Raw genomic sequence first — 21,816 nt, 5'->3', positions numbered from 1 at the left:
GGAGAGGTGACGAGGGAACACCAAATATGTCATACGTTGTATGTGCTGGCATAGAGAGAGCGAGAGAAAGAGGGAGTGGTGGGGTGGATGGGAGATGAAATGATGACTTAAAAAAAAGAGAGAAATAGGGAGGAAGAGAGACACAGATACACACAGAGAGAGAGAGAGTGTGTAGTGCCAGTGATGGCACCTTAAGACCACAGCTCTTTGTACAAGAGGATCACACAACATATGACAGGTTGTGGAAGGAGAAGAGAGACTAAAATTTGGCACTGCCCCATCTTCCTCCTCCCTCTTCATGCTGTGTGTGCATCTCTCTCTCTCTCTCTCTCTCTCTCTCACACACACACACACACACACGCACACATGGATGCGCTCTCAGACAGTGTGTGCTGGGCTCTATGGGTGGGTAAGGAGCAGTACTGAAGAGATTCTGTTCGCCATGAGGATGAGACAGCGTTTCTAACTGGATCTATTTAAGGACTGGAATAATGCACTGACACAGTTTAGGGACCCTAACCCAGCAGAACCAATCCAGTCAGCCATGGAGGGACTGCTGTCTCCAATGAGGACTCGGGTAAGTTACCATGGGGACTGCACAGCATCTTACCATTTTTTACAACATGAGAGAGGCACATGGGGGGGGGGGCAATATAATCTTGTTTGTTATTTAAATGCATATGAACAAAATGTTGCTTTTGGTTTCAGGAGATGCACGGGTTGCAGTGTGTGTGTGTGTGTGTGACGGCACAGAGTAACAAGGGTTTTCTTTAAAAGAATGACTCAGTGTTTCAGTGTAGTGCTCGTCTCCCCTTTGTACCAAATACTGGCCTTTTAATTCATGAAGAATAGGAGCAAGTGGAGAGAAGACAGGAGACGGCCTATTGGCCGGTTTAAAGAATTGAAAGCGATGAATGTCTCAAACAGCTAAATTACCAATTTGTTGTGGCACAAAACTGTTTTTTGTCTGGCGTCGTATGAAGGGTCGGGTTGTGACAGCTCTGCAGCTGCCCGTGATATCTGACCGTAGCTATCTACGTTTGTCGAAAAGGCATCAGGACGGTGTGTGTCATTGTAAGTGCATGTGAGATCCAGCACATCTGTGTGGATGACAGGGACATGCAGCTCTACTCCCCTGAGATTTTCAGGATGCATATCATGATCTGCCAAAATCAGCTTACTCATAAAGTAACATTTGCCTTGTTGTGATTTAAGAAAAAAAGCATTTTACTGCAAAGGTGTGTTTTTCAGTATGATTTATTTGATAAGAAACAAAGTGAGGGTTAAACAGCAAAGTGTTTGTCCTGAGGAGAAATACCATCACCAAAGCGTTGGGTTTTGTATCTCACCCAACCAATGAAGAAGTAATCTCTCAATTTTTAACAGACAGTTCTGTTGTTCAAGGTCATCACTGGGGGAAGAAACAAATGCTGAAACAGAGAGAGGTGACTGGCTGCTAATGGTTGGGGAGGCGGAGAGCACACCATTCTTTTTACCTGCCCACTGTGCTCAAAGTTTTATACAGTAACGTCAGATGGACAGTTTTCAGAAATGCCTGAAGGCATGACAACGTTGTAAAATGTTTACCATTGGCATTACTTGGTGTGTCCAGTGAAGTATATCTGTCTGGGATTCTACTTTGTCATTTCTGCTGCAAGCAAAAGGTTCACCGCCCTCAGGTCAAAAAATGGGAAGCGACAGAAAAATACAGAAAACTAGTTTAAAAAGCCACACTTTAACATACACGCAAATACAAAGAACAATTCAAACATTAACAAATGCAAATGCAAAAATGTCATGTTTAATATCTGTACTACAAAAGTCCATACCGTATTTTCCGGAATATAAGTCGCACCAGCCTAGTACTAGTTGCACCAGTGCCCTCTTGTGGTTATCAGTGTGAAAATAATGAACATGTGAAATTATATATTCCAATGTATAAGTCCAATTGGGCTGTCAGGGTGGTGAGGGTATGTAACACAGGCCATGGCAATTGCCTACTGCCCTGAGCTGTACGGGGCCCCGAGAGATGGCTGACATTGGTCCATATATCAGTCACAAAATAACTGAACTGCTTTAGACACCGCAGTGGTCCCCCTTGCCTGGGACCCCGAGCGTGTCTAGAAATGCCCCTGGCACAGAGAAGCCCAAACAGCCCAAAGGCAAGTGACCAGATCGACATCCCTAAGGTACAAAAGTTGTAACTTACACAGCCATATCCCAGAATCCATTGTGTGCTCACAGGTCTAAGTCTTTAATCCAATTAGGGGACGTTTGACTGAAAACTGATAATGATATTTAAAGTGCATCTCGTAAGTTAACCTTTCTTTTTAATTTTGACATTCTGCCCTAGGCCATCCAGTCTAACAATGAAAAGAAAAATGAAAGACTGTAGGCTGCAGCCCTACACTGAAATAAGACCTACAGCATGTGTATTAACACTAGGCTGAGGGCTGCCCCCTGAGGCCAGGGCGATAGACAGTACATACCTTTGCAGTGTATTCTGTATATGTACTAGGACTAGATGTTAGCATGACAATCAACACCGGTTGTCTGGCGGTGATCTGTTTCCAGTACGACTGTGGCTGAAGCATCATCAATTGTACACCACAGTACATCACAATACACCCTCACCCGAGGCTGGCCAACCACAGGCGAATCAGACCTGGGTGTTTGTCACCCTGGGGATTCAGTGAGCAGCCCATACTGTCTCCTTCCACTTCAGCCACAGCAGCTAACGGCTGCTTCTTACACTGGTATCTGAAGCTCCTCAGTGGTGTTCTGCTGAGCCTGCCCTCTGACTCCAACCTCCTTCAGCAGCCTTATGGTGGAAATAGCTACGAACCCTAACCCTTATGGTCGGATTAGCTATGAACCCTAATCCTAATCCTAACCTAATCCCTAAGATTTATAGTATGGTTTTTGATTTGTATCAAAATGATAAATAATTGACCAATTACCATACATTCAACCCATTGTAATTGATTTGTATAGAATGTAAAAATAAATAAATCCGAGAAGAACTACCAAGCTGTATCTGTTCCTCTGTGCTGTGCTTGTTTGATGATATGGTACAGCAGCGCTCTTAGCCTGAGACTATCTCTGATCATCTTGGTGTGTGTGTGTGTATGTGTGTGTGTGTGTGTGTGTGTGTGCGTCAACACAACTGCTGTGGGAAGCATGTTAGCAGTGCTCTTTTACCTGCTGTGTGAAGCATGTTAGCAGTGCTCTTTTACCTTCAAAGTGGACCAAATGAACACATCAATCATAGTGAAACCAACCTGATGCTCTGTGTTAGGTGTTGTCATGGAAACAGAGGGTGCAAACAAAGCTAGTCCATTTTGACCTCATTAGCCTTTAAGAATTTTCAGAAATAATTTCATGAAAGTGGAGTGTGAATGTGGATTTCAGTGTTACCTAAGCTAAAACAACACAAACATTACGCTTGTGTGTAAAATAAGTTTTAAAGATTTATTTAATACGATGAAGAACTTGTCTTATACGAAAAGGTAAAGAACTAGTCTTTATCTTTCACACACACGCATATAAAAGCGAATTCAACTTTGATGAATGAGCAGCGGATCGGTTGCCTCACCCTTGCCACAAATGATGACCCTGCATTAAGCAGGTATCATACATCATGCTCTCAGCAGCTCTAGATTCAATGTAATTGTCTGTGCACATTCGTACACACAAACACCAATGTTGATTTATTTACTCATATACTTTTGCATTAGCTTAGCAAACAAAGAAGCAATTTCCGTGCAGCCAGATTTTAAACATTGTTGGAGTGACAACATTAATGGACTAACATTTTGTTAGAGGAAAACTGACCTGGGGCCAAGGCAGCAGTGTTCTTTAACTTCTTGTTCTTTAACCCAAAATCTAATTTCCCTTCAATATTAAAGTGAGGTAGGTTTTCAGAAAACACTTCCGCATGTGCAGCAAAAGCTTTTTTAATGGCATGAACACAAAAACATGTTGGAAAAAGGGTACATCCAGATTGACCACAACATTTCTTGGTTTGTACAGTTGAAAGAGGGAGAAATAATAAATGCTGCTCTCGTCCCATTTGCTGAGTTGAAATTGCCAGTTAGGCCAGTGACAAATCCTGGTTTAATTAAAAAAATACACACAATGGTCTTTATTAGTTAGTATTAGTTAGTAGTATTATTGTTTTTTCAACATTTGTGTTGTTCTTTACAGAGGAGGAACACAATTCTATCATTCTAATAATAAAGGAATTTGATTATTTTTGTGACAAATGTTTCATGAGAAAGAAGAACTTCAGTTACAGTTTCCTTTGTTTTTCAATGTGTTGCATCCTTTGAACACTAGAGAGCACTACTTGATGGGCTTTCGTCTCCTCTGAAAGGCCTATTTAAATCCTACCACTTTATTATAATTGCTACTGCTACTGGTTACTACAGGTCCGTTTGAATCTTTTCTGTAGATTAAAACTCCTTAACCCCTAGTGGTAGAAAAAATACCCAATATGCTCTGGGGTGCAGTTAGAGTGAATCTCCTTTGTATTTCAAATGTGATGCTTTACTGATAATTTGGCCCCCAACAGACACGGGCGTTTCAACAGACTTCTGAGAGGATCAGTAAAGAGGATAAAAGAACGTGTGCCTGTGTGAGTGCGAGTGTGAGTTATGACCAGGAAACAAAAACAAAATATTTAAACCAAGCATAGAATAAATGAACAAATGGAGAACAGGGATGACAGAAAGGCAAAGTATCTAAAAGACTGGAATTGTTTTTATTATTATTATTATTATTATGATTCAAGTCAGCAATGTAATGGCTATTGCGTCATCCCTGCTGTGAAAGGGCAGTTATGTTTGCTTTACCCCACTGCTCTCTCTCTCTCTCTGAATTCTCCCTCCTCCGCCATCTTTTTCAACACACTTCCTTTTCCTTTATTTATTTAATTATTTGTTTTCTTGTTTTGTTTGTAAATTCAATGCCTGAATGTGAAATAAATGATTTGCGTGATCTGGGATTTTTAATTTGTGGGGAAACTCCAGTAATGACTGATAAACTCATGTCTGTCAAAGCTCACAGTTATTTGTCTGCACAGAAGGCGGGAGGATGTAGTAGAGGCAAAGGCAAAAGGAGGGTGGGAGGTGCACTTGTCTGACAGAGGACCCCAGAGGAGGATATGGCCCTAGGGGTCAGTCTGTCTTTCTCCATTAAAGGGCTACTTACACTGTTTTTGAAGTGTGGTTATATGATCCCCATAATAACAAAGGGGCCTGCCCAGTACCACAGAAGAAAAATCCACTGAACAAAATACACTTAGAAGTTATACCTGCCTAGAGGATTAACTTACAAAGCTATAGTATGGAGTAAAACTATGTGACTTTGACAGCATTCATTGTAAATCACTTTGAATTCATACATTATATAGCAGTGAATGGTGATGTCTGTTAAATGCAGTATTATATATGCTACCATTTCTAGTCAAACTTCTCGGCTTCAGTGACATTTTTATGGCTTTCAGTGACAAGCAGCCTAGTCTGGTGTATGCAGCAAACAGTAGAGTTGGCATTGATTGGCTTAGGTTGCTGAACTCCACGAGGAAACACAGGCTGGTAGTTAATTACAGAGTGAGTTGGTCATGTTTACTCATCAGAACATAAAACTGTTTTATGTTGCATGAGCGATAAGTTAAACAGCCCCCCAGCCTTGTCTACACAGGTGTTTCCACTTTGAACATGTTTATTGTGTCTGTGTGCAAATTTTTGTGACGCACGTAGATGAGGTATCATAACGATTCATCGCCTGCTAGGACGGCGATGGTTCTTCCCATGTTGGCCAGAGAGGTTTACAATGGTAATGAGCGCAGATGCATCCTGCATGAAAACATTAGATAAAAACATGCATAATGCATAATAAAGAAGAAAAAAACATATATAGGTCGAGTCCAGTCGTACCAGCCTGCTAGAGTGCCCCCTAGTGGCTGTCAGTGTGAAAATAACAAATGTGAAATTATATATTTTAATATATAAATCGCACCTAAGTATCAGTCACAAACCCAGCCAAAGGATGAAAAAAAGTATGACTTAAAGTCTGGAAAAATATGGTACTTTATTAACTTTATTAATTTATAAGGCTTTTTAATGCTTTATTCAATAAATTAGCTCTGAAAAAAAACCCTCCCCTAAATATTTTAATTAACCTTGAGTATATTTTATAGCAGAATTTAGCAAATCACATATTAACATGCCCTAAGGAGCAAAATAATGATGAGACACTTTTGCATTGTATTCCTCGGTTCTAGAGTGATGTGAGTGTACTATTTGCCCAGTGAAGAAGCTTATTTACATAATATTGATATGTCTACTTAAAAGAATGTGTTGTTGCTTCACTGTGGGGGAAACAATGTTTCCTTGACCAGTAAACAGTGATGCTGGATAAGTTTAGGTTTCCCTGTTTATCTCAGAGCCTGAGGAAAGTGGGCTAAGTTTACTGGGGCAGAAAATGCTGGAGCGTGACTAAATCTAACTACATATACAACCACCCACTAAACATGCTTTGGTTCCACTCTGTCTGCTTAGAACCACCCACAAACACACTCACATTGTGTTAGAGGCTTGTATGTAGGACAAGAAATATAAAAATATACAATTGTAAGCTGGGAATCTTTGTTTTATGAATGGCTTTTCCAGTTTATCCTACATGTCACGTGTCTTTTTTTATTATTAATACACCAGAAAGAACATGTTCTCTGTGGTTAATTCAGAGCATTAAATTAAAAAGCCATGGTGACCTTGACTACAAGAAAGTCACAAGACAACAAAGCTGTGAACTTTCTCTGCATAAAGTATTCACCCAGAGGTGCAAAAGGGATAAATCAAGTGTTCTAACGTGCAGTGGCAGACTGAAACTGCAGAGTGACACAGCAAAATTCTGGATTTCTTAGAGTGCTGCATAGGATGACTTTGCAGGCCCCCTTTAAACTGCACCTTCATATCCTGAGGCAGACATGAAGATGTACAGGAAGTAAATACAAAATATTTTTTTAAAAATTGTTTGATAACAATCCTGGTTTCCTTGGAACATTTAAAAATGCGTAAAATTATTTAAATAACTGAGTTAATAATAAGGCAACAAAACACCGAAGGTCATTAAAGAAATGTGTGAGCTGATAGCGTGCAGTGTGCTACAGACTAAACTCTGCCTGATCACGAGGCTGACATTTCAATGCAACACATTGAGCTGCAAACACTTTAGAGGCTTTATCTCCATTCTTGAACATTTAAAACTGTCTCTGATCATGTGGACATGTGGACGTGTTTGTGTCTGTGTGTGTGTACTATTTTTGTAACCTCTTGAAGACTGTAATCAGTCAAGCTGGGAGCCAAGTTCATGTGGATTCAAAAACCAACTCCAAACTTGATTAAGTCCAATACCTTATGCCTCGATGTCTATAATGTTTGTATTTTAGAGTTGCCACACGTCAATGCAACTGTACCAAACTGTGTCCAGTACCTTAAACACGATGCATCCCATGTTATTGTTTTCAGAAATTTCAATTCCTTTGTATGTGTAGTACATGTGAAGAAATTGACAATAAAGCTGAACTTTGAACTTTGAACTTGAACTTTGGTACAGAAGCCTAGAGTGACCTGTAGCGGCTGTCAGTGTGAAAATAACAAACATGTGAAATTATATAGTTTAATATATAAGTCACACCTGAGTATAAATCGCAAACCCAGCCAAAGGATGTGTATTGTGTATTTAATATACATGTGTGACACTGTCCATCCACCAGTGAGAGTGGGAGGCTTTCTCTTTTAGCACACGGCTAATAGCTAGTTCAGACAGGCCACCTGACACTGACGCTCCTCCATGGCCACCTGCTTCCCAAGTCAGAGTAGCCATGTACCATCAATGGCGTATTAATAATACATGAGAGACGTTTTAATGAAAGGGATTTCCTTGGTTATTAATGGAGGAATTATTACATATTCACAGCTCCAGAAGCAGCATAAGGACGACGGAAAATCCTCCTGGGATCAACAAAGGGATGATGGATGTGTACACTCTGTCGTGTGTGAGTTTGACTGTGTGGGTGTGTGTTTTTGTGTGCTGGTTGTGGTAGGGGTCCGTGCACGTCCTGCTGCATCCGACCACAGAGCTGATGTGAAGACTAAGGAGTGACTGTTCTTTTGGACTTCACAAGGAAAGGGATGTCAAAGTACAAATGCCATTAGCACTTTGTCTCTGGATCTAAATTTGAGATGAGAAAGAGATCAAACTGGCTGTCAATGAGGCACTAAGACAAAGAAAGATATCAAGAAAGAGTAAAAGGTGGAGACAGTGTGTTATTATAAAGGATACATTAGGACACATAGGACACAAGTGTTAGTGGTTGGGTGTGTACAGTAGATAACGGAGGCAGTTGGAACTGGTTCCAGAGTTTTGTTTTGTTTTATGAAAATGAAACTATGGCAATAATACCAAGTTTTTTCAAAAGGAGTACTGTTTGTAGTAACAGTATTTAAAAAAAAATTTAACCCCCTGAATTAGAATTGAGAACCTGATAATACGTACGTATTTTCATGTCTGTACAAACCACTGTATGAGTTGCTGCCACCTAGTGACTGAAGGCTTGACTATCATTCAAGCATTACAGCAGCAGCACACTTCTGTCACCTTCCTAGCTACCCATCCATCATCCATCCATCCATCCATCCATCCATCCCATCTTTCTCTCCCCCTCTCCCTCTCAGTGCCATCTCCTTGCCAACCAGGCTTCTACCCCATGTGTCCTGCCCATTTTTAAATGGGCTCCTCGACTTACGTCAGAGCTGAGTTGCTAGCTGGGATGTAATTCAAATTTTTTCGCTACAGATACATTGCTTTTACATGAAGTTAGTCACAGTGAACAGCAATGAAGAACACAAGGAGTGTGTGCTGTTGAATTCTTTATTGTCCTTTATAATTTGATCTGACAAAACCATGCTTGTGAGCCATAATGAAGGGCAAAACGGGAGAAAAAAAAAGGTGTACCACCGGAATGTAAACTGTCTTCCTTGATAAAATGAGGAAACAAGACTATTTTAATAAATTTACACATAGGTGTTGGCGACAACAGCGTAACGCCGTAGGTCAAGGTCAGTGTAAACCCAGGACCCCCTGTACCTTGTTTAACCTGTACCCATCACTGTTACATTAGCTTTAAGTCATAAGTGAATGCAGTCTCTGCTCATGTCTCCCTTGTCCATCACGGAGGTTTAGTATTTGGCAAGAGCTTATAATAAAGTACCAACAAAGACCCATTGATGAGATTCAGTGTGAGAGAGGATGACCCTTGCCAAGAGCACCCAGAGTTGGGCATCAGCTGCTCCAGGCTCTTCCTCCAGACAAAGGCTTCCACTGTGGCTACAGAGCTGAAAGAACACAGACAAAAAAAGAGGGAGAAAGGGGAAAAGAGTGGAAAAACCCGTTCAAACAAGTTAGAAAATGTCGTCTAAAAAACACGAACCGGATGCGGGACAGATTCACTTACTGCATGCTCCCATCAGACCTTGTTCTTCTGCATTGTGCTTCATGGCTGTATCTGAGAGACACTATCTCAGTTGCATTCTAGAAACATCTTGATTTTTTTCATGGACAGAACTCAGATCTGAACTAGACACTACAAGGTTATGGCCTCGACTCGTTACTAAGTCTGACCAGTACTCATCAGCCCTTTCAGGGAAGTCCACTCCCTCTTTGGGACCCTATAAAGACCTCATCAGTATCCAAACACTTTTCAGAGCCAACTGATGCCGGAGATAGATTTGGCTTTTGTTCAGAACTTGACTACCGCCGTTGGATGTGGTGTATGAAGGATCAAGCCCTACAAAGGAGTTTGGATGGACACTGCAGAATCGCCTTTGGCTCACTATTCCACAGTGACACACAATAAGGTGGTGAAAGCGAAAGATGAAAACTAGGTTTTGAGTCCACACTGGGAGATTTCGTCTGATTGTATTTCCTCTGAATGACAGACAATGACTCTTGCAGCTACTCTTGAGGACTTTGAGGTGACGTTGGAGCACATGCTAATGGATGTTTTTGTAAGTTGGCGAAGTCTTTACCTTCTTTTTCTGGACAGGTATAATACAGACTCTGTGACAGGTCTTCTGTACATTGCATGTCATCTCTAGGTTAGAGAAAAATTTGCAAAAATATATCAATACGCTTCTTAGCTGTATTTCCTGTCAGCATCCTACTTGGTTTATCAAATGATTTTGATAATAACTATCGGAGACTCCGATTGGTATTGGAGACTAGAAAGACTGTGTCCACTGACATAAACTGAACATGTTGATAGACATCAATGTTGCTTTTGGCCAGACTTGTAAAAAAAAAATTAGATGTAGTCAGTTGCACTTATAGGTATTTTTCCCAACTTTCTCCAAATCTTTTCATGAATAATTTCTCGATCTTTCACCTAAAATTTAATTTGATTCTCTGGTTTTACATCTTTATAAAAAGGCAACCATTAGTTGTTTTTCCCCAAATCTATTTTTAGAGCACAGCTCGTTTGATGAAACCCAGGCATTGTGTTATCAGGTTTTCAGTATTGGAGGAAAACCCGATAACAATTCTTACAGATATTACAGAATTAGGCTAATATCGGGCTGATGATATCGGTCGGCCGAGATTATCGAACATCCCTACTCTAAACTCAAAACATTTGTTGTCAAACATGTACATAGTAAATAATAAATGTAGTGTGTGGTCTCTGAACTCAGGCTTAGCCTAAATCTGTATGTGTAAATTAACCCGTTATGAGGATCTTCACAGTTATTTTATTCCTGGTGGAATGCCTTTATCTGTTATAGTAAAGGAGAAACCCCAGAGTCCATATCTGTGCTGCAGCTGAATGCACGCTGATGCTCAAGGACGGCAGCAAGTTTCAGTGCTTTGCATATAAATGTTTCAGAAAACCGAGATTAGCCAAAGCACGGAATTCTTTTAGAGCCTTTTCTACTGTGAAAATCTAGGTCAATTTTTTGTTGCCTTGAATGTGGGCAAGAAGCTTGGGGGAGGCTGAATCACGTAGACTTTTTAAGGTCATCACTTGTATTTTGGTCTTCATTCAAGGCTGCATTCAGTGTTGACGCACACATCCTCTGCGAGTCAAGCCTGCCTGCAGAAATTCTGCAATCCTGTTTCAAAATGTATAAATAGTGTGGTTAGGAATGGGTTTGAAATTGTAAAGGCTCCGCTACTCTTTTCATTTTAAGGACAAAATGTTATTTATTAATGCTGGTGTAAAGAGAGATATGCATGACATTCTCTTTCCTTTTTTTCCCCGTCTTCCTGCTAAAAACAGTGTCTGTTCATTGCATCATTTCAGCTCCTGGCAAAGCACTGTGTATTGTGCTGCTCATCAAATGAGCTGCGAGAATGCACGCAGACATGCATGTACACACACACACACACACACAAGGAGAGCGAATGTCTTTCAAAAAAGGCGGACAGCCACATCAGGAAATGAGTTGGCATGATTAAAAATGCATATCCTCTTGTATTTTAATTGAATCTCCCCCTTGTGCACACCACAAATGTACCCCCTTCCATTCATCCACATCCTCTCTCCCCCAACATCCCCACATCTCCTACTACGCTAATATGGCCTGAAGCCACAGCTTAACATCCCTCCCCTCACTGCTGTTCCTTCCATATCACTTCTTTTTTCTCCTCCATCCCCCGTTGTCTCCTTTGAAAGGCAGTGGCTGCCCACAGTTTCCTTTGCCGTGCTATTTCCAGTGATGTCTCATCTCCTCCACAGTCAAATGTGCCTTTAAGGTGGTTCATATTATTTGGAAGAGCTGCTTTGCCACCAAGATTATCTCAATCCAGCATGGGTTCTCGGCAAAAGCTGTTTGTTTTTTTTCTCCAAAGAGACATTAGTTTCAGTGTGTAGTACAGGGGTGTCAAACAGTCCCATAAAGCCAGGCAGTGTTGTGACGTGCCCATAGTATCATTCTGTGATTCTCTCTTTTGGATGCTGCTGAATTTTGACTATTAAATTAGCAGTTACAAAACCGTACAAGTCATAGATTACTTTTGTTTATACTTCTGTGTATGCTTATTGATGTATACACAGACACACACACATATGAAGAGAGATTGTGTGAGTGCGTGAAGCAGAGTGAGAGAGCGAGAGTGTGTGTGTTTATGTTTAGTCAACATTATGTTTGTATAATGTTACATCTATCCACCAAAGTACTGTACATGTTCACTTGCTTTATGTATGTGTTCATTAGTACATTTGTATATACCTGCACGTGTGTACTGCACTGATAATCCACTTTAGTTAATCAGCTGACGACCTAGTATCGATGCACTGGCAAACGCAGTGGTGTTTGAATTGACACTCTATAGTGGGTGATGAGAAGAATAAGGCAATAATTCACTGTGCATCCGCAACGCTTGAGTCCAATAGCTTTAATGCACGTGTTAAATCCACCGTGGATGCAGAGAGGACTGACTCTGCACAATGATTGAGATTTATTGTGGTTAAAGGGATTTAAGGTTGACGTAGGGGTTAAAAAGCTATAATATTATTTTTAATATCATTATTATTATTATTAACAATACAAACATACAACATATTCTTCTCAAGATTTCCATCCCCTTGTGTATGTCGGGAGTATACCGTGTGTGTACCGAGATGCAACTTGGACCACGTGACATGTGTGCGTATGCTAATGACAGACATAACGTCATATTAATCCAATGACCTGGTTATGAGAACCAGAGGGAGGGGGAGTTGCTAGAGAAAGAGAGAACGTGTGGGTGGGTGTGTGTGTGAGGGAGAGAGAGAGAGAGAGAAACAAAGCCCGCTCCCTCTCTACATACTCACTCAACGCCAGATTGAGCGTCTGAGTGAAAACGTCACTGAGTAAGGCAGCTATGGAGTATGTTTTAACACAGCAGCAAATAGAGGCAGAGAGAGGCTTATAGGATCAGTGTGGTGCTGCTACACACACACACTACAAACACACACTTAGAACACACACGCAGGCTCGTGTGAAACCTTGCGGGTCAGGCTGGACAGAACGGGGAGGACTCCCACCTTACACCCTCGCACACATGCACACACACCAACGGATATACACGCTCCGGTCCACACCATGGTTGTCGAAGGTTCAGTAACACCGAGGAGAGCCCGCCGGATGATGCTTAAGCTGCCGGCGGGGACTCTCCGAAGAAACAGCGGAGAGAGGGTAAGGAACCATTCCTACAGAATTCTTTAACTTTAATTTTTCAAACCCCTTCCTCTGTTTCCAGTTCTCTCCCCGTGTGTCTTGCTGTGTTGTTTTGCTTTTGACAGTGATTTAAGCATAGTCTCTTAGTTAACATAGAGGATACTGCTGTGAGGAAACACGTAGAGTCTGTCAGTCCGTCCATCACTCGGTCTCTGTCTCTGTCACAGTAAATGTATTCATACTCAGGGGTCTCTCTAAAAGAGAACCCTTCCTGGAAAGGCTCCTTGTTTTCCTGTCACGATTGTCAGCCACGTGGACGAATATATTTTTTTCATTACTGATTTTTTATTTTTATTGAAATGCCTGTCTTTTTTCTGTGTGTTGTGCCAGACCCTTTGTGCCAGAATGATTATTTTCGCAGCTGCTCACTGCTATTGTTATAAATCCAGTGATTATAGGCTGAGCACTGTAGAAGTGCAGGGCATGTAACAAAGTCACCCTTCATCTAACAGTTCAGACAGGCTCTAACCTGCAAGCTGACTCATGTCTGTGACTTTTAAGCAAAGTTGTTGGAATCATGAAAAAATGCATTAGCGCCAGTGTGTCTGTGCTGAGGGACTGCAACATATTTGATTGCAGCTGTGCAATTTGTGTGTGTGAGATGTGATTTGGAATCAATCCTGGGGAACCTTACCTGGGAACCCCTTGTTACAGTGGAACCAGCGTGAAAAGGATGCAAAACTGAACCTGCATATGTGATGTGTGCCAGGATTTTCATGAGCCAGCATCAGACAGTGTCAAACTGTATTTTCACACACTGCTACAGTGAGAACAGAACAGTGACAACTGCCGCCATCTCTGTTGAACACATTGCTCCTCATAGCATGTTCTCTGGAATGGGTCATAAGATAGTTTTTTGTGGAATGACAATTGCAGTTTTAAAATACACGATGTGATGTGAATAAATGTGGCTCATGTAAGAGAGGATTTCATCAACTAATTGTTTCCCCTGGATGACAGAATTAAGGTTGACTGTCTGATTAGTCATGTCTTCACCTGATTGTGTGAAGCTCTGAAATACTCCATAATCATTTAATCTTTATATCCTAAACCTTGTTTCTTTATAGGATAATTTGTCAGCATGGATTTTCCAGTTTATTTTCAACTATCCCACCACCATTTCAAATTAACTGTTCCATATTAATGGAATATGGGTCACTATGACACATCTCTTTGGATAACATACTTAATTTGTTTATGAATAAAATGCAAACTGTTAATGCCAGAGGGAAGAGATGAAAATATTCACTCCACATTCCTTTTACCTGGGGCACACAAACAACAAGCAGGCAAACACTACCCCATTACCCTTCATATAAACACAAAATGTCCCTGGTTCACAACATCAGAGAAAATGAAAGATCCTGTCTGGTTTTGTTTCTTTGCACATGTAGTGTTGCACAACAGAGTATGAATTTATTTTTTCCTTTGTGTCAGATTCCTTATGTAACATTATTATACTCCTTTAGGGAAAGTAAAAGAAGTATCATTTATGGGGAAAAGGAAGAAGCATCAGTAGTAAAACTCAGCATCTTAACAGATGTACATGGTCATGTACACATGGTATTGAATACACCAAACAGATTCAGTTAGGGATGTTTTAAATGAACCGTCCTATCAGACTACATTCATTTATACAGCTCTAAAAAGAAACTCTATATAGAGACAAAAACGAAAGAAAAAAAAACATTTGCTTGGCAACACAAAATGTGAGGGTTGTTAAACAAACCAGAAAAACATTTCAGGTTTGAGAAGGGCAACTCACTCTCCAAGGAAACATATTGTTGTCAGAGGCACCACAGGGGAGTGAAGATTTGAAGCTGGGAAGCGAGGGATCACTGTCAGGAACAAAAATGTTCACACACATATAAACAAGTCTTCACATTCACTTGCAGGTCAGTTATGCAACCAACAACAGCTTTACTGTCAATTTTACCATAGGCCTGAAAGCTAGAAGTTGGTGACAGAGCAATGCTAAATAATCCTTGTTCCCTTAAAACAATTTGCCTGCATCAACAGAGAAGAACACTATCCCGATCCATTTAACTTGAAATTACAGACAAAAGTGGTACAAGCATAATTGAATTGTTCTGGAAACAGCCTTTAGGTTTGCTTCTGTTTATTTGATGTAGTATTGACATTTGTAACACCTGGAGCGTTGCTTGATCTTGCTGCAGTATTGATTCCAAAAGATTTTAACCAGCCCTAAAGATGTTAGATAAGGAATGTTTGGCTAGTTTGTCCAGTTAGAGAGACCATAGGGATAAAGGAAAAGGGAAAACGTTGGAAATGGAACGAAAGGAAGGGAAAAATGTTGAAATAACTGGAGTTAAAGAATCCTCCTAAGGCTCCTCTTGCACTACACTCCATTTCACATTTAAAGGGACCTCCCTAGATGCAGCTCAAAAGGAAGAATGTCTGAGAGCTGGAGTGGGAAAATAGGGGAGACTCCCACCCTTCTTTTCTCTACTTCTCATTCTCTTCTATACCGCTCTGATTAGATTTGTCCCATTTTCCCATGTTTCCTAAAGAAAAATCCTTCTGCAGATGTAGAAACTCTGTAAAAGTCTAAAACACACCAGTACCCAGCGCAAAACAAAGAGGTTATGACAGCCTGGCTGTAAGTAAAGGCTGAATGCACAGAGCTGTTGATATCTATCCTTTCTATGGAGACAGTTGGCTTCAGCGTGGGTAGCTATGGTGAGAAAGGCCTACGTGGTCCTGTGCTGAACAATGTGTGTGTGTGTGTGTGTGTGTGTGTCAAGTCTGAACTCCAACTAATTTCGCATCTCTGCTTAAAATTAGTCTCATGAAGCTTGAATGGAAGTATTGAGCAAAAGGGAAGGAAGAAGGACAAAAGAGCAAAAACTGAGATTGAATGTAAGGCAAGGGGAAAAAATAGGATGAATACACTGACCGCCATCCCCCCAAAAATAGAATATGAAGTCCTCAAAATATCCCTGAATTATCCTTTTACCATCCATGTCTTATGTTAGACAGATAACGTTTCTCAAAAATGAAGGACAGCACTGTCTGCGACTCATTTGTTTGTGAGGACTTAGTCCTAATTTACTTGGTGTGCTTGCTTGGGTGGCTGAGTACTTCTGATTTATGTGGGAACTCTGCTGTGACAGAATTTGAAGACAGTGAGAAAAAAAAAGCCATAAATATGTTAAGGACGTCGTCTGAGTCTCTGGCACAGAGCATGAGTATCTGTTTAATTTATGTCTGTGTGGTGGTTTTCGTTAATATCAAAGACTTTTCTTGTAGGTGTGCCAGAGTAATCCTCATTAAGGTACAGCATTTCTGCCCAACAATGTGGACAGAATGATTAGCTGGCAAGAGTTTGTTTGTCTGCATCCTTATTCGTCAATACACTTGTTTGGGTGTATGGTCGTGTTTTTACCACAGTGAATGAAGGAATTAACCTAAAATTCTCAGAGCAAGCAAATATAGAAAATGTATGTCACTGTGTAGTCAGGCTTCACTTGTCAAATGTATTCTTCTAAATTGATCTGATCAAATGTAAACCCTGTCAAGTATATATGTTTACACGTACAACTAAAATCAGTCTCAGTGGTGCATCTGTATTTTTTACATTTTGGATCAGACTGAAGTGTAAATCAGATTAAATTTGTATGTAAACTTTCCACCACACAGAGTAACGTTACCGCCAATTTGATAAGGTGATTTTGACTTTTAGTCAGATGTCAATAATGCTTTCAGCTTTTTAACTCAGCCCAGGGCATTGACTAATGCCACTCACGTTGATGCATTGACAAATTGGTTTTCTGTCAATCCCCTAATATACTATATAGTAATAGGCCTAATACTCCCTTAGAGTAAAATGTGTGGTCTCCTTGTGGAGACCGTTTGTGGATATCTGGGTATGTTGATATCTCTTAAAATGGTAGGCAGTTCACTGGTATTTACGGTCAATTCATTCCTCTCATGCGTTTCATTGAATTCTTTGATTAAAAGACTGACTTTTTCACTGGCCATACGTAATGTACGTACATATAGTATGCAATCAGCCTATGTCTAGGAAGAGTGGGTAGTTATCAGAATAAAAGTATATACAGTGGAACCACCAGATACGAGCATAATCCGTTCCAGGACCGAGATCGTAACTCGAGGTGCCCGTATCTTGAATAATTTCTTACTGAGTTCTTACCTTCGAGACACAGTACAGTAGTGGCTAATGGCGGGATGTGAGGAAGGGAGGGAAGAAAGTTGGCCAGTACGTAGACACTTGATTCCGTACCATAGCTTACACATACACTACGAAACTTACATAAACTTAGAATTAAGTTTTTTGTTGTTTTTTTTTACTTTAGGACGGTTTCTTAAATAATGCACAAAATAGAGAGAAAATCATGGAAGCGATGCTTACAGAAGTCACCGAACACGTCAAGTGAACGAGTAAGGTGGCGTGGGCTGCTTTGAGTGCTCAGCCACCTAGCGTCGTTGTCTGTAAGCGTGCTCGTATCTCAAATCTTTACTCGTATCTTGAAGCAAAAATTTGCTCAAAGGATTGCTCTTTTCTTGTATGTCGAGGCGCTCGTATCTCGAGGTTCCACTGTACAATCTTTATTGGAATAAAAAGATTCTCTACACACTACTGCACGCAGACTCCACATTTATTGTTAATGATAACGTAAAGGAAAAAACATTTTGGTTTTGCTATGCCCCCTGTGGAGGTTGTTCATTTTCAATGAATACCTCTCCATCTTTTATGCACCAAATGCATGCCATATAAGGAGGTCTTTTTTTGTTTGAGCCCACCATGTAATGGCTTGAAAAATATTTGACCTACAGTCAATGTTAATTGGTGACCCCCGCCTTAGGGAAATCAGAGAAAGATTTTGATGAAGAACCAAGAAACGAGTGAGTGAACGACAGGAAGGAGTAAAAAGTATTTTTTGTAACTGTAGGACTTCCCAACTATGGTCTATTTTAAGTCAGGGAACGGCAAACTGTTACCATTACTAGTAAATAAATGAATATGTACGATTGGAATGAAGTAAAACATGTTGTTTTCTGGTATTTGTCCATCACAAGGAGGAGCATTCTTTGCTATATGTGGTAAAAGCCCCAAAAAGCCAGCACTGTGGCGATGTCTGTTTACATCACAGAGTTTACATGACCTTTTCCAAGATCCAGCAGGACATTGCAAATACACAGATTCGTGGGAACAGCGCACTGTCATACCAAACCTTCCCAGCGCAGCAAATATTTACACACCCACTCATAAATTACAGTTGGTGAGAGTCGAACGTCTTTACCTTCAGCCAAACTCTGATTCATTTTGGAAAGTTCACACCATTCAAATATCTCACACATTCTCTGGGTTTCTCATGACTCTGCTAAAAGGGCAATACCAGGGGGATGGGAAACTGATGCTGTAGAGTTGAAAAACAGAGGTCTTCTATTCTGTGACATGAAACTGAAGCACTAGAGAACAACAGAAGAACACTATATTGGTTTCACCATGGATAATAATCCTGTGATATGAAGGACTAGCTTGCCCCTTAGACTTACCAAATTTTATTTAGAAATTGTAGATAATTATTAGAAGAAACAAGTCAATAGCAGCTGAATAAATACAAATACATACATTTGTCTTTCAACAATAAAATGTATATGATACATATAGTGTATAAAACACACATATATGCTACAGAATCCCTGGTACCAACAGTTCATGGAAACTCAATAACTCAGCAGAGCATAATCGACCCATTGAATCGATATAACATCTCAGAGTGGCCCATTTAATCCAGTCAGTCAAATCAGGTGGAAGGGCAGTTTATTACTGTGCAATTGGGATTCTCTATTAAATAACACTCTCTAAGAAATATATACAATAAAGTATAAACAATTGTCACCTCACCTTATTCATACAGAAATCCTTAGGGTGTTCACAGCCAGGCTGCAAGTGTTAGAAGGCATACTTGATGACATTCAATCAAGAAATTGTCTTTTTAGTATTGTGAGAATTGATCTGTAAGATTTATGTCTGAAAAATAACTAAATTCAATAACATTATTTGCATTTATTTTACTTTCATCTGCCACTAGATTTGCGGCTTCTTCCTGGTGTAAAAGTGTGGAATATGTTTTGTTCGGTTGTTGTTGTAGAGCGTGCCTGATTTATGTCACTACTTTAGACAGCCAACACACCTGACTTTGTTGTTAAATGTTTTTGTCTGCAGGGCAAAATGTATAACTTGTTTTATGAAAAGGGTTTGGAAAAAATGGTTCTCATGTTAAACATTAGTATATACAATGTTAATGGAACACAGAAGCAAATGTTGTTGCAATGTTGATGGGTCTTGAGCAATTTAAATAAATTAATTAAAAAAGTAATTCTGTGTGTGTACAATAGTATACCAATAGTAACCATACTGTATAATTTAAGAACTAAATTAAGTTGTGCCATAAATGACATGCATTTAATAAGTACCCTAACATATAATGCATTTATGAAGTATGTTCAGATTATATAAAGTAAAATATATTTAACAATATCTTTGTAGGTAGATCACTTTAGCCTGGTCATTTGAATAGTAGCGCTCAAGCCAAAACAAATGTGGGCACCCCTGCTGTAAGTAGTCACTGTTCATCCCTGTGGACTTTGCACATTCTCCCTGTCTGTGTGTGGGTTTATTCCAGCTTCTTCCCACAGGGGATTAAGTTGATGGGACACTCTTAACCGACCTTAGGTATGTGAGTGTGTGTGTGTGTGTGTGTGAGTCTTCCTTGCCTAATCCCTAAAAAGAATTAAGCAGTTGATAATGAATGAATAATGTACTGTAAGCCCACTCTGTTCATGAGAAAGAAAAAAAGTTTGGATCGGAGTGATAATAATGCCTGCTGATATCCCATTTAAATCAGTAATGTTGCTCAAAGTTATTATTTTAACAACTTTGTTACTAAATCCAATGTGTGTGGTACGCTGTGAAGTATTTGGGCTATATTCAGCTCTGTTTTCATATAGAGGACATAAGAAACTATGGCAGTCAGGTCAGCTCAAAGTGATGTCGCTGGTCAAAAAAGTCAGTTTTTGTACCCAAATGCAAAGACAGAAGATCGTTTCTCAACATGTGTTGCTGTAAAAACAATGAATCCACCGTCACAAAGAAAATCTATACCTACAGTAGACATTAGACTAATATGAGGCTAGAAAAAACAAACAATTTTGAATGATTTATACGCCCTTGCATACAACCTTCTCCTCTTTGTCTGTGAAACCCTTCTAATTATTTCACACTTTCTAGACCTGGATTGTTTTAGTTGTGCTTGCATATAAAACGTCACATAATGAGTTTTAAATTACAGATTAGCCACTATGACTTCTCAAAAGTTTCAGAACCCAAATGCATTCTTTGTGTGTTGAGTTTTTTCTCGCTGTGACTCTGCAAAATGATTGCCACTCAGTATTCACTTGACCATGTCTGGTTCAGTACTAAGACCTTTCATGATGTCATTAGTATTCTCTGTGCATGTCTCCAGCCCTGAATGCAGCTGACACCAACTGGACAAACCCAGCAGTTCTATGTAGAGAGGGTATCCACGTCTTTCCACAGTACTGCAAGGCAAGTGATGTCGCTACTGAGTATCCACAGGCCTGACTGTTATTTTGTGTTTGGTCTCCATTTAGGCTCTTTTCTCTATCTAAGACAAACATTCCTAAAGTTAGAAAACCTAGACTATTACACCACATTAAACACCTTTGTTACAGCAACATAATGAATCAATGATCTACTGTAATGCCACCCATGACTGTTTCTTTTTTCTTACGTGCTCGCTTCTAATAGTTACAGTACTGACACTCCAGTGGAGTTCTGCCAGAGATGTAGATCAACATCAAAAGTGCCCTTTCTTCATGTGAATTTAATCTCAGTCTGCCCTTAGACATATCAGTGCAAAGTTCGGTTTTCGGTTCTCTCACAACAAATGAATGTGCTGCCTTGAGCTTTTTCAAATAGTTCTGGGTTAATTTGAGTATTGTCCCCTTGAGTATTTGAGTATTATCCCAACACCCTGGTTTTTACAAAGATGTACAAGTGGGGTCTAAAAGCTATGAGTTGGGAAGAGAAGTGTGTGTGTGTGTGTGTGTGTAAGCAATACGGAGGCAGGGGGACTATCCATGCCCTGTAAGTGACTCAGACTTGACCATGTCTCACACACGAATAGGCATGCAAAGATCAACCCTCATGGCAACACTTTTCCTGTTCTTATGCTCTCCTTGTTGGTGTCTTTGTTGTAAGTCACCTTGCTCTTCACCCAATCACTTCAGAAGCTTCTTTAGTAACTGAGTCACTTCAGATCTATTAAATCCCAAACACGAAGCAGATGTAAGGACAGGCACACCCAGCCCTCTCTCCACAATCACATACATACGCCCACAGTGTGGTAGTAGTGCCTCTAGTGGATTTTTCAATTAAGTACTTTCTTTGGTCTGGAATTTAAGGAATGAAAACAGGAATTCTAGACTTTCAGAACTTATTAAACTACTGTTTTGAAACACTTTT

The 21,816-nt window shown here is 40.1% G+C and overlaps 1 protein-coding gene across 7 annotated transcripts in view; it reads left to right on the top strand.

Moving 5' to 3' along the window:
* Window positions 1-21,816, top strand: part of frmd4a (FERM domain containing 4A) — a 65,423-nt gene that overhangs the window by 9,721 nt on the left and 33,886 nt on the right. Inside the window, exon 1 of one of the 7 annotated variants that reach the window (XM_008311920.3) lies at window positions 365-577. The exons of 1 other annotated variant lie outside the window; for it this stretch is intronic. In XM_008311920.3, coding sequence (XP_008310142.1) covers window positions 545-577 — 33 coding nt within the window. In that variant the 5' untranslated portion in view covers window positions 365-544. Of the gene's footprint in view, window positions 1-364; window positions 578-9,953; window positions 10,074-12,805; window positions 13,239-21,816 lie in introns of those variants that run through there. 5 more of the 7 variants (XM_008311921.3, XM_025056067.1, XM_008311918.3 and 2 more) reach the window with 5 other exon arrangements.

The sequence above is a fragment of the Cynoglossus semilaevis genome, chromosome 6, assembly GCF_000523025.1.
Source record: "Cynoglossus semilaevis isolate Cse_v1.0 chromosome 6, Cse_v1.0, whole genome shotgun sequence".
In the NCBI taxonomy this organism is placed as follows: Eukaryota; Metazoa; Chordata; class Actinopteri; order Pleuronectiformes; family Cynoglossidae; genus Cynoglossus; species Cynoglossus semilaevis.
Note: the sequence above shows the minus strand (reverse complement) of the source record. Positions and strands in the feature narration are given on the sequence as shown.